General features: G+C 45.6%; 1 protein-coding gene across 2 annotated transcripts in view; it reads right to left on the minus strand.

The window, feature by feature from the left end:
* Positions 1-9737, minus strand: part of LOC119400435 (uncharacterized) — a 51141-nt gene extending 41404 nt beyond the window's left edge. Inside the window, exon 1 of one of the 2 annotated variants that reach the window (XM_037667465.2) lies at positions 9563-9737. In XM_037667465.2, the coding sequence (XP_037523393.1) occupies positions 9563-9693 (131 nt within the window). In that variant the 5' untranslated portion in view covers positions 9694-9737. The remainder of the gene's footprint in view (positions 1-9562) is intronic. The other variant, XM_037667467.2, reaches the window with a different exon arrangement.
* Between the last annotated feature and the right edge of the window lie 1784 nt (positions 9738-11521).

Below are 11521 nucleotides of genomic sequence, written 5' to 3' on the forward strand. Positions count from 1 at the left end.
GACAGGCTATCTACGTAGTGCATTGAGCACTGCGCGCCTGTACCCAGAAGTAGTAAAGGGTTTCTTTACGTCTAGCAGCCCATGTGCCACGGATTGGCTGCAGGGAGCATTGAGCTGCTCAAACAAGATCTTTGAACATATTGGGTGGATTCAGCACGATAACGAGGACAGAGATCAAACAAGATCGCTTGCCATGTTTTGCTGAATTACACATGTTAATTTTGTGCTCAGAGGGTGGAACTAGCGTGCTACTGAAAATAATGCCAATAGGGTTAAGCCTGTGTTACGTAATATTTTGATGTTCTGAACTGAATGTACTGTTCTGAATAAACTCGTATCAATGCATCAGTCCTGTAGTTTATAGCAATCTTTTACCGCATTGCAGAAAAATCTGCGTTGACTTCCTATCTTTAAAGTACTATTACAGTCGCAAGTATGTCATTGATATGCGAGCGACACATGCATGGTTTTCGAACCTGCTGGCCTTCGGTAGCAATTCCTAACACTTTTCGCAGGACACAAGCGCACCAACCTCGCAAGAGGTGGCCGCAAAAGCCTGCACTCTGTCGCAGGGGTCTCAAACTCACCTCAGCTAGCGGGTCGCAGTTGAAAATTTAGTCTCCCTCAATTAAAACGAAAGGGAGGAGGGAGGGGGGGTAACGTCAGCTAACGCTGCCATTTGAAAGAAGGCCTTTCCCATATCTCATATATGGGTCATTTCTGAAAGGGATTTGCCGTCAGAAGCACATCGACATTGATCTCCAGAATTTCAGAAATGTGAACACCGATTTTGAAATATAGAGTTTCTGCTACACAGTTACGGTTCAACACATCCATGATGACCGAATGGGGTACCATCACGAAAAAAATTCTCGAGTCCATTCATGTCTGTGTAGCTCATGAAAATACTTATCAATAAAATAAAAAAATATGAAAAATATGAGGAAAGGCAGTCATCTGCGGGTTGGGCTGCTAGCAAAAGGCCTGCGGGCCGCGTGTTTAACACCCCTGCTGTATCGGCTGCGTAGTCGGTGCTTGTAAATTACACGTGAAATGAAATGAGAGCAGTGAAAGACTTCATAAAGTTCTCTCGACGTCTACAACACTAAATAAAAATGCTCGTCAGCATCGCAAGCACTGCAGCGGAGAAAGAGCACGCCCACATCATCTGCCTGCACGGAGGTAAGCAGATGAAGCGAGAAAACCACGGCGACCCCGCCAGCAGTGCCATCACGCGGCAGGAACAAGTCTTTGGGCCAGCCTCCGAAGGCCGGTTGTCACACCTCCCCATTCTAGCCACACTATCCGAGTCACAGCGTGTCAGAATTTGTGAACTTGCCATGGCAGCTTTTATGGCACGAAAAGACTTGCAGCAGGCTTCATCTCAGCACCAAGGCGTGCCTTCTTTTTAGCAGCTTGTAGAAGGGGGTGAGCGAGAGTAGAGGGTCTTGGCACAAACTTTCCATAGTAGTTGACTATGCCCAAGAATGACAGCAGCTGCTGCTTGTTGTTTGGTTCAGGTGCTTCCATGAGCGCAGCCGTCTTCTCAGGTGAAGTTTGGATGTCGTTGGCAGAAATAACGTGTCCCAGGTAATACAGTTTCTCTTGGAAGAAAGAACATTTTTCCCGCCGTACTCTGACACCACGATCCAATAGACGATGTAGGACGGCCTCGAGGTTTTCAAAGTGCTCATCCTTCATTTTTCTGGTGATGAGAATGTGATCCAGCTAACAGCTTACTCCTTCGAAGCCCTTTAGCATCGTGTCCATGATGCATTGAAAAATACCATGTGCCGATTGGCGCGCCAAATGCCAATCGACTGACGCTGTAAAGTCCTTTATGACTGTTTAGCGTGAGGTATTTCTTGGAATCCTCTGCCACCAACACCTGTTGGTAGGCCCTACTCTGGTCAATTTTTGAGAACTGCTGGCCTCCTGCAAGAACAGCAAGTAGGTCGATGCTTGGAATGGGGTACCAGTAAGTGTCAAGACAAGGGTTGACGGTTGTCTTGTAGTCAACACATAAACGGACGCCACCATCCTTCTTTACTAGTGGTATCATCGGTGTCGCAACTTGCTCGTTTTCACAGGCGCTATGATGCTAAGTTTTTCGAGCTTTTGTAGTTTGGCATCACTAGCTGGTTGAAAAGCAAACGGTACGCTTCTCGCTTTAAAAAACTTGGGGCACGCATCTTCTTGCAGGAACAGTTGTGCCTGCTCGCCCGAGATCGTGCCGAGTTCATCTTTGAAAAGGTCTCTGTACCTTTGTAAAATCGATTCTAACTGGACCTTTTCATGGGGTTGACAGCAGTTCGCAGGATCCAGCTTGTTTACAGCCAAGATGTTGTTCCAATTTATATGAATTGTTCAAAGCCGATCTCGGCCGAAAAAAGGAGGTCCACTTCCATCTACAACATAGTGGCAGGATCTGAACTTGATCTTCGTGGCAGACCTCCACCTCAGCCACACCTTTTGGCATGATGAGGGCTCCCGTATACGTGCGGAGCTTCATGGAAGTCGGTGAAAGCTTCTTATTGCCATGCAGGTTTATTAACTGTTGCAGTGGAGTGATGGACACCGCGCCAGTGGTGTCCATTTCCATTAACAAAGGCTTCTTGTCCACCGTCACTTCCATAGTATAATTGGGTTGTGGTCACAACTCTGCACAGCATTCATTTCGACAATGCTGCTGTCATTCACCTTTGTGAGTATTTCCACTTTCTTCCGGAATTTTTTCTTGTTCTGTGCAGTGCTGCAGCAAGCTCACTGAATGTGCCCTTTTTTCTGGCACTTTAAGCATTTGTCTCCTATATGCGGGCAGTTTCTGCTTAAATGACTCTGGGAGTCGCAGCATAAACATATGGCAGTTCACGTGATCTTGGCTGCATTGTGTTTAGAGGTGTCCGACACCACTGGCTTCGACTGTTCCTCTGTTTACATGAACTTTGTACACTCCTCCTTCCGGTGCATGCACGGCGGCAGTTCTGAGCGCCGCACACAACGCGATCATGCAATGCCTGGTCAAGGAAGATTTCGATTCGTGCCAAGTTCCACAGTTCAGCAACAAACTCCGCAATGGTCTCAGTGTCTCGTTGCGATCGCTTGTAGAACCTCGCCTGTTCTGCGATGACGGAGATTCGTGGCGCCAGATGTCCCCTCAGCAAGGTTTTCAGTTCGTCGAACATCTTGGCCGACAGCAGCTCCAGCACTGACCGTAACTTCAGGAGAGCACATGTCTTGGGACCGATAAGGCTCAGAAAACCGTGAACCCTATCAACCTCGGCGACTTGGTTTATCTGCAAGTATGAGGTTAGTCTTTCTTCGTATGATGGCCAGTCGTTGGTCAACCCGTTGAATGGCTCTAGGTATCCCAGACGGCTCATGGTCCCTCTTGCTGGGGCAGCATTCGCTGTGCTACTTGAGGCCTCTTTCTTGACTCACGGTCATTTCCCAATGCTGCTTTTCAGGATTCCATGCTTGGTCAATCCCATCCTCGTCGCCAGTGTTGTGCACTTAACAGTCGCAGTCGGGCAAAGAAAGCTGCCTAGCACTTGAGGTAGCGAACAAAGAACTTAGGGGTTTATTACAGATAGTACGACTACATGCTGTGGATGCTTCTGGCTAAGTGACGCTTTGGGCGTGGTCTTGTAGCTTCTTATAAACCATTCTGTAGGTGGCGCAGTGAGTGACCATGGTTGCTCGATTACACTTTAGAATTGCTCTAAGGTCGACCAGACATGACAGTTACCTTCATCTTTCGTGGCTGTTTTATTATGTCCTTAGTGACTTGCGAGAGCTTGCCATTTTCTTGTCATGGTGCTTAGCCTCCAATTTCAAGTGCAACTACAGAAATTACTTTACTTATGGTGTCATTTATACACCTGTCACACGGCAAATCTAATGTCATTCATTTGTAATGCCATTTGTTTGCTGTCACATGGGGAAACTAATGGCATTCCATGAAAACGACACTTCCTGTCGAATGAGTTCCCGAAACACATTCGCATTCGATTTCGGACCGAATGTGTAGTCTCGATGCCAGGGACCTTTTAGGGAGATGACTGTTGACTTATGGATACATAACTTTTGTAATTCTTAAATATCTTGTTCTTTACTAGATTAACTTATTACTGGTTTGATGATGTAACAGCACGTGCGAAAGTTTCTAAAAGAAAGCTACTCTCAACTACAGCGGCTGGACGCCGGCCATGTTTCATTTGTGATCTCTTGTTGTTGCCTGTATCGTGGGTGTTGATCGTCCGATTGCACGTGTTTTGGCGATCAAAGTGGCGACTGCACGAATTAGCTGTCACCGTTTCATTTCTGCAGCCGGAGTGTCAGTCATGCTCCCACGTTTCAGTTCACTGTACCCACGCCCGGTCATATCGTCGGCCATATTGGTTTTTGCTTGGTTCTTGGCTTGCCTTCGTTTGTGTCGTGCAGCTATGGTAGTTGTGTAACAAGGCTGCATTTATATTCTTGGAGCAGGTTTTTAGTGATAGAAAATTATTTTCGAGGATGCACACATGTTAGATGCAAGTTTTAATAGAATTTTATTTCTCCCAAAATCACGGCTCAGGAGGGCTAAGGTCACGGTCATCATTTTAAAGTGATATTTGTTTTCGTCGTAGGACAGCAGGTTGGTAAAATGACATTAAAGGGGTACTGACACAAAATTTCACGGCCGAGATAGCCTGCTGGATCGATTCCCGTGTACGTGCGTGTACCATCTGCAAAATATCGACAGCGAATAAAGCTTGGAAGGTATTTTATATGAATTTTGAAGTTCGCGAGCGCGATCCAGCATTAAGGCCGTACCTAGTGCAGTGACACCCTCGGAGGTGACCCGAGGTGACCCCCCTACTTCCACTACGTAACCGTTGCAGCCGGTACAAGTTATAATGACGTCATAGCCGCCATTTCTGTTTTGACGCGCTTCCCGACGAATCGCTCCTCGCCAGCGGGTCAAACCTGAAGTGATTCGCCACGTCAAAACTTCCTTCCATCCCCGCCGCAAGAAAATCGACGCCATCAGACGACGATGAGCCCGACGACGACAGACCGCGCGGATATGCGTCACTGTTCTGTGTGCTCACGTGACCGAGCGTTTCACTCGCTAGGTGGTGATAGTTGCACCCGGCGGCTTGTCGTTTTTGGAGCTCTGTGAAACCGAAACTGAGGCTGTGTCGGTAATGAGGAGCTTGTAATTAATTATCTGTCGTGTGCTGCAGCAAACGATGTGCCGTGTTATGAATAACAGGCCCCCAGCAACACACTGCAGCAAAAAAACTCTGGGCGAAAATTTTTGTGTCAGGACTCCTTTAAGTGCACCTAATGTCATTCGTTTTAAGTGACGTTAGATTTGCCGTGTGACAGGGTTATTATACACTCTACTTCATCATTTTTGTCTAAAGCATTTTCCTTGTTTTCAATTGCAATTCTGAATTTCTCTGCTTTTAACTTGATTAAATATAAGTTGGCCTGTTTTTTAGCATTGTAATTTTATATTATGGCACCCTCTAGATTGAGTATGACCTTTGCCCGCTCCATCTCATAGCCGCTGCTGTTTGTCGTGCTTACTACTTATACATAACTTGATTAAATATAAGTTGGGCTGTTTTTTAGCATTGTAATTTTATATTATGGCACCCTCTAGATTGAGTATGACCTTTGCCCGCTCCATCTCATAGCCGCTGCTGTTTGTCGTGCTTACTACTTCTACATCCTGTATTATGCTTAGATCCCTGCATATAATCAAATCTATTTCGTTTCTCTGTTCAGACTTTCCCACTCATTATGCAGAGATGATACCACTCTGCAATAAAGTAAATAAAGTACCTGTACTTCTTTATCGTACAGTGGCAGTGAGGAAACGCTTATACTCCGGACTCCATATGCCATCTGTTTGCTCTTGTGGCAACTAATCATTTGGGTGTGTTTGGATATCAGTATGCAGTGATGATTGCAACAATGAAGTTAAAGACAAGCCTGTTAATCATTCATTAAGACATCACCCTGTTTGATTAATGTATTCCTGCCCAGAGGAATATTGTAAACTACACCCAGTGCACATACCATAAATCAGTTCTTATATCTGTAGACTTGGTTTTGGAAGTTGCAACTATGGCTAACTAACAAGCCCAAGCCACCCTTGTGGTTCTGCAACATTCCTTATCGAGGCTATCCTTGGAATGGCAGTTTATTCTGCCTATATAGGCGCAACAGCTTGTCTGGTGCCAAAAGCACAACATCGATGCCAGCAACTCTCTGGCTTTAAGAGAGTTCATTGTTTTTTCTTGCTTTACTAGCAAGCTTTTCGCCACAGTTAAAACTCAATCTAACAAAACCCGATTTTACGAAGTTCCTGATCTAACAAAGAAATTTTCATTCCCTGGCAGATACTCATAGGGTTCAATGTTGTCATCAATCTGAATTAACACACTAACTTTGCCATGAAACCCGGTTTAGCACAGTTATTTACTGAAATAACTAGTCATAAGCTGGTGATTTCCTTCTAACTTTGCCACAGACAGGTTTTTCTTAGAGCTTCTGCTCTAACGCCCTTGAGCATCTAAGTGCCCTAGGCATGGCCCTAGCTTTATTCTGACAAAGCTGCACACCGCTCTTACGTACCAAATGACAGTAGGGGCGGTGGAGGTTGCTCTCATTATTTCATGCTTTATGCGACAGATAGCTCTCATTACCTCCTCGCAACTTTCTCGCTCAACCTGCTTGCACAATAACTACATTCGTTTGCTGTGTCTTTGCATATTGATAGCCTGTAATAGCTTCATGTGACTGTCTACCTGGCTTGCATCACCCGGACATGAGGTCCCCAGTGTCTAGGCGACATAGAATGACAGTAGGGGCGGCGGAGGTTGCTCTCATTATTTCATGCTTTATGCGACAGATAGCTCTCATTATCTCCTCGCAACTTTCTCGCTCAACCTGCTTGCACAATAACTACATTCGTTTGCTGTGTCTTTGCATATTGATAGCCTGTAATAGTTTCATGTGACCGTCTACCTGGCTTGCATCACCCGGACATGAAGTCCCCAGTGTCAGGGCGACATAGGAGGCTCCACGTCTGGGCTGCCCTCACGAGTTTTTCACATGTGCAGGCGCAGGTTAGCGATGCCGTGGTAGCTTTTGGGTGTCCCTATGTTACCGCTTGAGTTTCCGAGGGACCAAAAAATCCCTATCTCGATTTTACAAACAAACATTCTGATTTAACAAATTAATTCGAGCATTGTCATCACTTCATCAAATCAATTTTCAACTGTAGTGACGTTACTGAACAGCATGGAATCCTGAAAATGCAGTTTAAATTTGCAGCTCATGGTTTAAAACTACAGGTGCACGAATATTCGACTCGAATTGTGCAGCATTCGGTTTAGATTGGCAAGGTACTTTTACTATTCGAAAAATTCGAACACCACAAAACTTTGTAACTTCAAAGAACTTTGTGAGATCTGCACAGAAGTATTGCATGCCTGGGTTAAATTCCACAAATTTAGATGAAAAAAATAGACGAAATAGTGTCCGTTCCTGCATTGCCCCACCCCCCCACCCCCTATTGTGCTTTTGCAAATATGCCAGTATTCAAGTGTAGTGGCCAGAGCATGGCATTGTGTATGACGCCGCGCATGATGTTGCAAATAGAGTGCCAAAATTATACTGAACAAAACAACCGAAACAAATGGGGAGCCACTGCCAAATTAAAATGTATAAAAATAAGGAAACAGCAATATCATGGGTTATCCCAAACTTATGAAGCCCCTGCAATAAACATTGTGTCGACCAGTTGTCATTGCTCCTTCTAATTGAGAAAGCATGCTAAGAGGATTAAGCTACGACAAGCCGAAACACCTGGCACTAGTGTGTTTCATGAGCGGCTGTTTTTGTTGTCTGGAGGATAGGTGATATGCCCAATGGTGTCACCGCTCCCCGAACATACCAAGAAGCTTTGCATCCTTTGGGAAAAGATTAACTGCATATGCGGCACTGTAAGGCTAGAGTTTTGTACAAAGCATATTTTTCCAGTACATTATAAACTATACAACATAATTTTTTATGTCTGGCTGGGGAAAATTTTTTATTTTTTTTTTTGCAGAAGTCACTATAGTTATACTGTTCGTGTTCAGAAATATTCGATTCGCACTTGGTTTTCAGTATTTCAATTCGCTTCGTAGTTGAAAATTTGATATTTGCGCACCCTTGAAACTAATGGATAAAAAATATATCTGTATATATACGGCCAGGACAACTTGCCAGTTAATATCAACAGTATTGGCACAGAAATGTAAACGAAGATAAAAGCTACCTATACAGATCTGAAAATTTTAGTACAATGCAAGATAGAAGGTGCTCAGAATTGAATGAGAATTACTTTTCCTAAATTCTGCATTATTTTTCACAATCCTTCAAACAACTATGTTAGATATTTAGCATAAACGCAGGCTTAACGAAATCAACATGAGAATGATGGATTGGGCGATAAACAATAAATTAAATGGAAGGCTGTTGCTAGGGTTACGTCCAGACGTAACTGTAGTCACCGCTATCGTTACGTCCAGACTAAAGTCCCTAGATTTTTCCCTGTTGAAGAGCAGGGAAAATCTAGGGACTCTAGTCATGTGGCTTTCCACAAACGTGAGTACATTATTTTCCTGTAGCTCAGTGAAGGCCCTCTGCGCCCTTCGGGCGCGGCAACCTAATCGTGGCTTCGCCCTCGCTTCGCGAGTGCGGCCATTTCGCTAACGCTCAATGGCCGGTTGGCAGGGTCACGGTCACGCTAGGGTCCCTAGTCACGCGCTACTGGCCGCTGTCGCGGCCACGCGCTGTTTAGCCCGCGCAGCCTGCCCCTACGGGGCAGGCGGAGGCGTACGTAACCCAAGAGCCGCGTCGCGCTTCTCTGGCAACAGACTTCAGCAACACTTGAGACGACAAAAAAAAAAAAAAAAAAACGTCGTAGCAGCAGCGAGGTTCGAACCAAGCCGCTGCGCCACTAAGGCCAATCGGTTCGGTAGGTCTAACGGGCTGTATTTGTATCGTCACGCTGGACGTAACTATTAAGACTCGTTATTCTTACGTCCAGACGTAACTGCAACGGCTCCTACCGTTACGTCTAGACGTAACGCTAGACACTCCCTAAATTTAGTAAAACGTGTTGCTGGGCGAGTTGGTCCATGACTTGGGAGAAGAAATGTAATCTTTTAATGCTGATCGCATTAAAAGCGAGATTAGAAAGCTAATGTACCCGTTAATGCTCTTAGCTAGCGTTTGTCCTGTGTCCTCATATGCATATCCGCTTTATGTAAGTACGTACGAGCGCGCGACGAAGGCGTAGGTACCATGAAAGGAGAAAAGCTTGCGGTGAATATGGTATTCTTACGGAACCTCCGTAGATCAAAACAAGCGAAAATCATGGAGCCAGCGTTTGTTAATTCTGGTATCTTCGTAACCAGAAATATAACAGGGAGCGAAAGCACTTGCTCGCGCAGCAACTGCGTTAAACCAGCGTAGCCCGCGCAAGGAAGAGATCAAGGAAACGCAATGTTACCTGCTACCGTCGCTGACGCTGTCCTCTTGCATTGGAGATGTGCTATTGGCAGCAACACCCGCGCTCAATTCCAGCGAAAAAGCTTGTTTGCGGAAATTGGAAGCACGCCCGAAATCCGAAATATCACCCATACATTTGACGCGCTCGACGGCGGTGGTCACTGTCAGTTAGTCGTCAGTACGCAAAGGCACAAAGCGCCGCGCGAGCACGTCACATAGCGGAGCGTGAACCTTTCGCGGTGAATATCCGCTAGAGGCGATGCTCTCGCATTGCGCGCAGACGGAAGCATGGAGACGGAGTATTAATATGGTTAGTTTAACTGGCATTGCTTTTCTTTCAAATGTTTTCGTACGGTGAGCCTTGTTGTACGCTACCTCAGAAGCAAAAACTAACAGCTGTTCCGTGTACGAATACAACCGATGAGCGAAACTCCTTAGAACGCAAACGACTATGCGCCTGATCTCGCTGCTAAATGAAGGAAACAAGGTGACTTTTGAGGGCTCGTTTTTAACGCGAAAGCGTTAGAGAGCTCGTCCCATGTAACACAAAACCTCTAAAAGACGTCTCGAAACGGCTACGGACGGCTATAAACGTCTTGGTTTACGAGAAGATCAAGAATAGACATTTTTGCAAAATAAAGCACAATTGCCTCTCAAATATGCCTGCGTACTGTTTAATACCGTTTTCAACAGCTACGACATAACCAGAGTACATTCTGCCTATGAAACACAAAACCTCTATAAAACGTCTTTAAAACGTTTAAAACCTCCATAAACCTCTATAAAACGTTTTATAGAGCTTTCGTGTTTCGTGGGTGGGGGAAGTGCGCGCGCAACGACTATGTAAATGATTCTTCAAATGTTTTGTCCACGAGCGCAAAGACGCCAAAACGGCATGTCTAAAGAGCGGTGACTGTCGCTTTAGTGAAAGAAGAGACACAGAAAACAAAGCCCTCAAAATAATTGGTTTCGCTCCGCAAGGCGCGTTTCTATCAGCAGTTTGGTAAGTATATTCTTTTCAAGCCAAGGCGGCTAAGGCCGCGCAACGCTCGCGCAACAGCGAACGATGGCAGAAATACCTATTGGCAGGAATGTTCACTAAATATTGAGCAATAGGCGGGATTATTTTGTGAGAACCGTTGTGTCTTTTCTGTTGAATAGTGACGCTGTGCTCAGCTCGGTCAAGTGAAGAGTGAGGCTTGTTTCAGAATACTTGTTCCTTCCTCCTCCTTTCCCCTCTTCCTCCACTAGTTCGCGCCAGCCGCCAGTTCGCGGCGGCTGCGGCGGCTCGATCGGCAGCAGAGCTAGGCGACGGCCGGCGGTGATTTGCGTTTTGTGTAGCGTTGTCAGCTTTTGTTTGTGAACGGATGAACGGATTACGGGCTGTTTGGCATCAAGTAACGGTGATCATACTGTCTGTCGCATATTTTCCATCAGTGTTTGGTGAAACAAGCTTTACTGTGCTTTTTGCGACGGTACGTTCGTCGGTACGTTCGTTTCAAGAAGCGATTGTTCTGCTCACCACCTTCGTTGCAGCCAGACAAACAGCTAAGAACGTGTGCACGTTCGGATAGAGTGCTTTTTTCGGTAAGTGCACCTGACCTTTCGTCGTTTTTACTGAAAGGTTTTAGCATTGTGATTAAACTGTGAAGAGTTCTTTGCTAGGTTGAACCGCGTGGTCGAACGCGAAACTATAGTATACGCGCCGGTGCGAATCGTAAGCCAGACTGACTCGCCCTATTTTGAGTAATTATGTTTTGCGCGTTACAGCTCGTGGCTCCACGCACGCACGCTAGTGACAGGCCGACATAATTTAGGCAAGCATGCTTACAACTACGCCGGCCTGTCGCTGACAAAGTGCAAAGCTTCTACCGTAGGCGCCTCGCCTGTAGGTGCGGTTATGATTGATTGTCGTTTCTTAATACATGACAGCATTTTATCATATCTGTAATTGGAAATG

The sequence above is a fragment of the Rhipicephalus sanguineus genome, chromosome 7 (assembly GCF_013339695.2).
Source record: "Rhipicephalus sanguineus isolate Rsan-2018 chromosome 7, BIME_Rsan_1.4, whole genome shotgun sequence".
In the NCBI taxonomy this organism is placed as follows: Eukaryota; Metazoa; Arthropoda; class Arachnida; order Ixodida; family Ixodidae; genus Rhipicephalus; species Rhipicephalus sanguineus.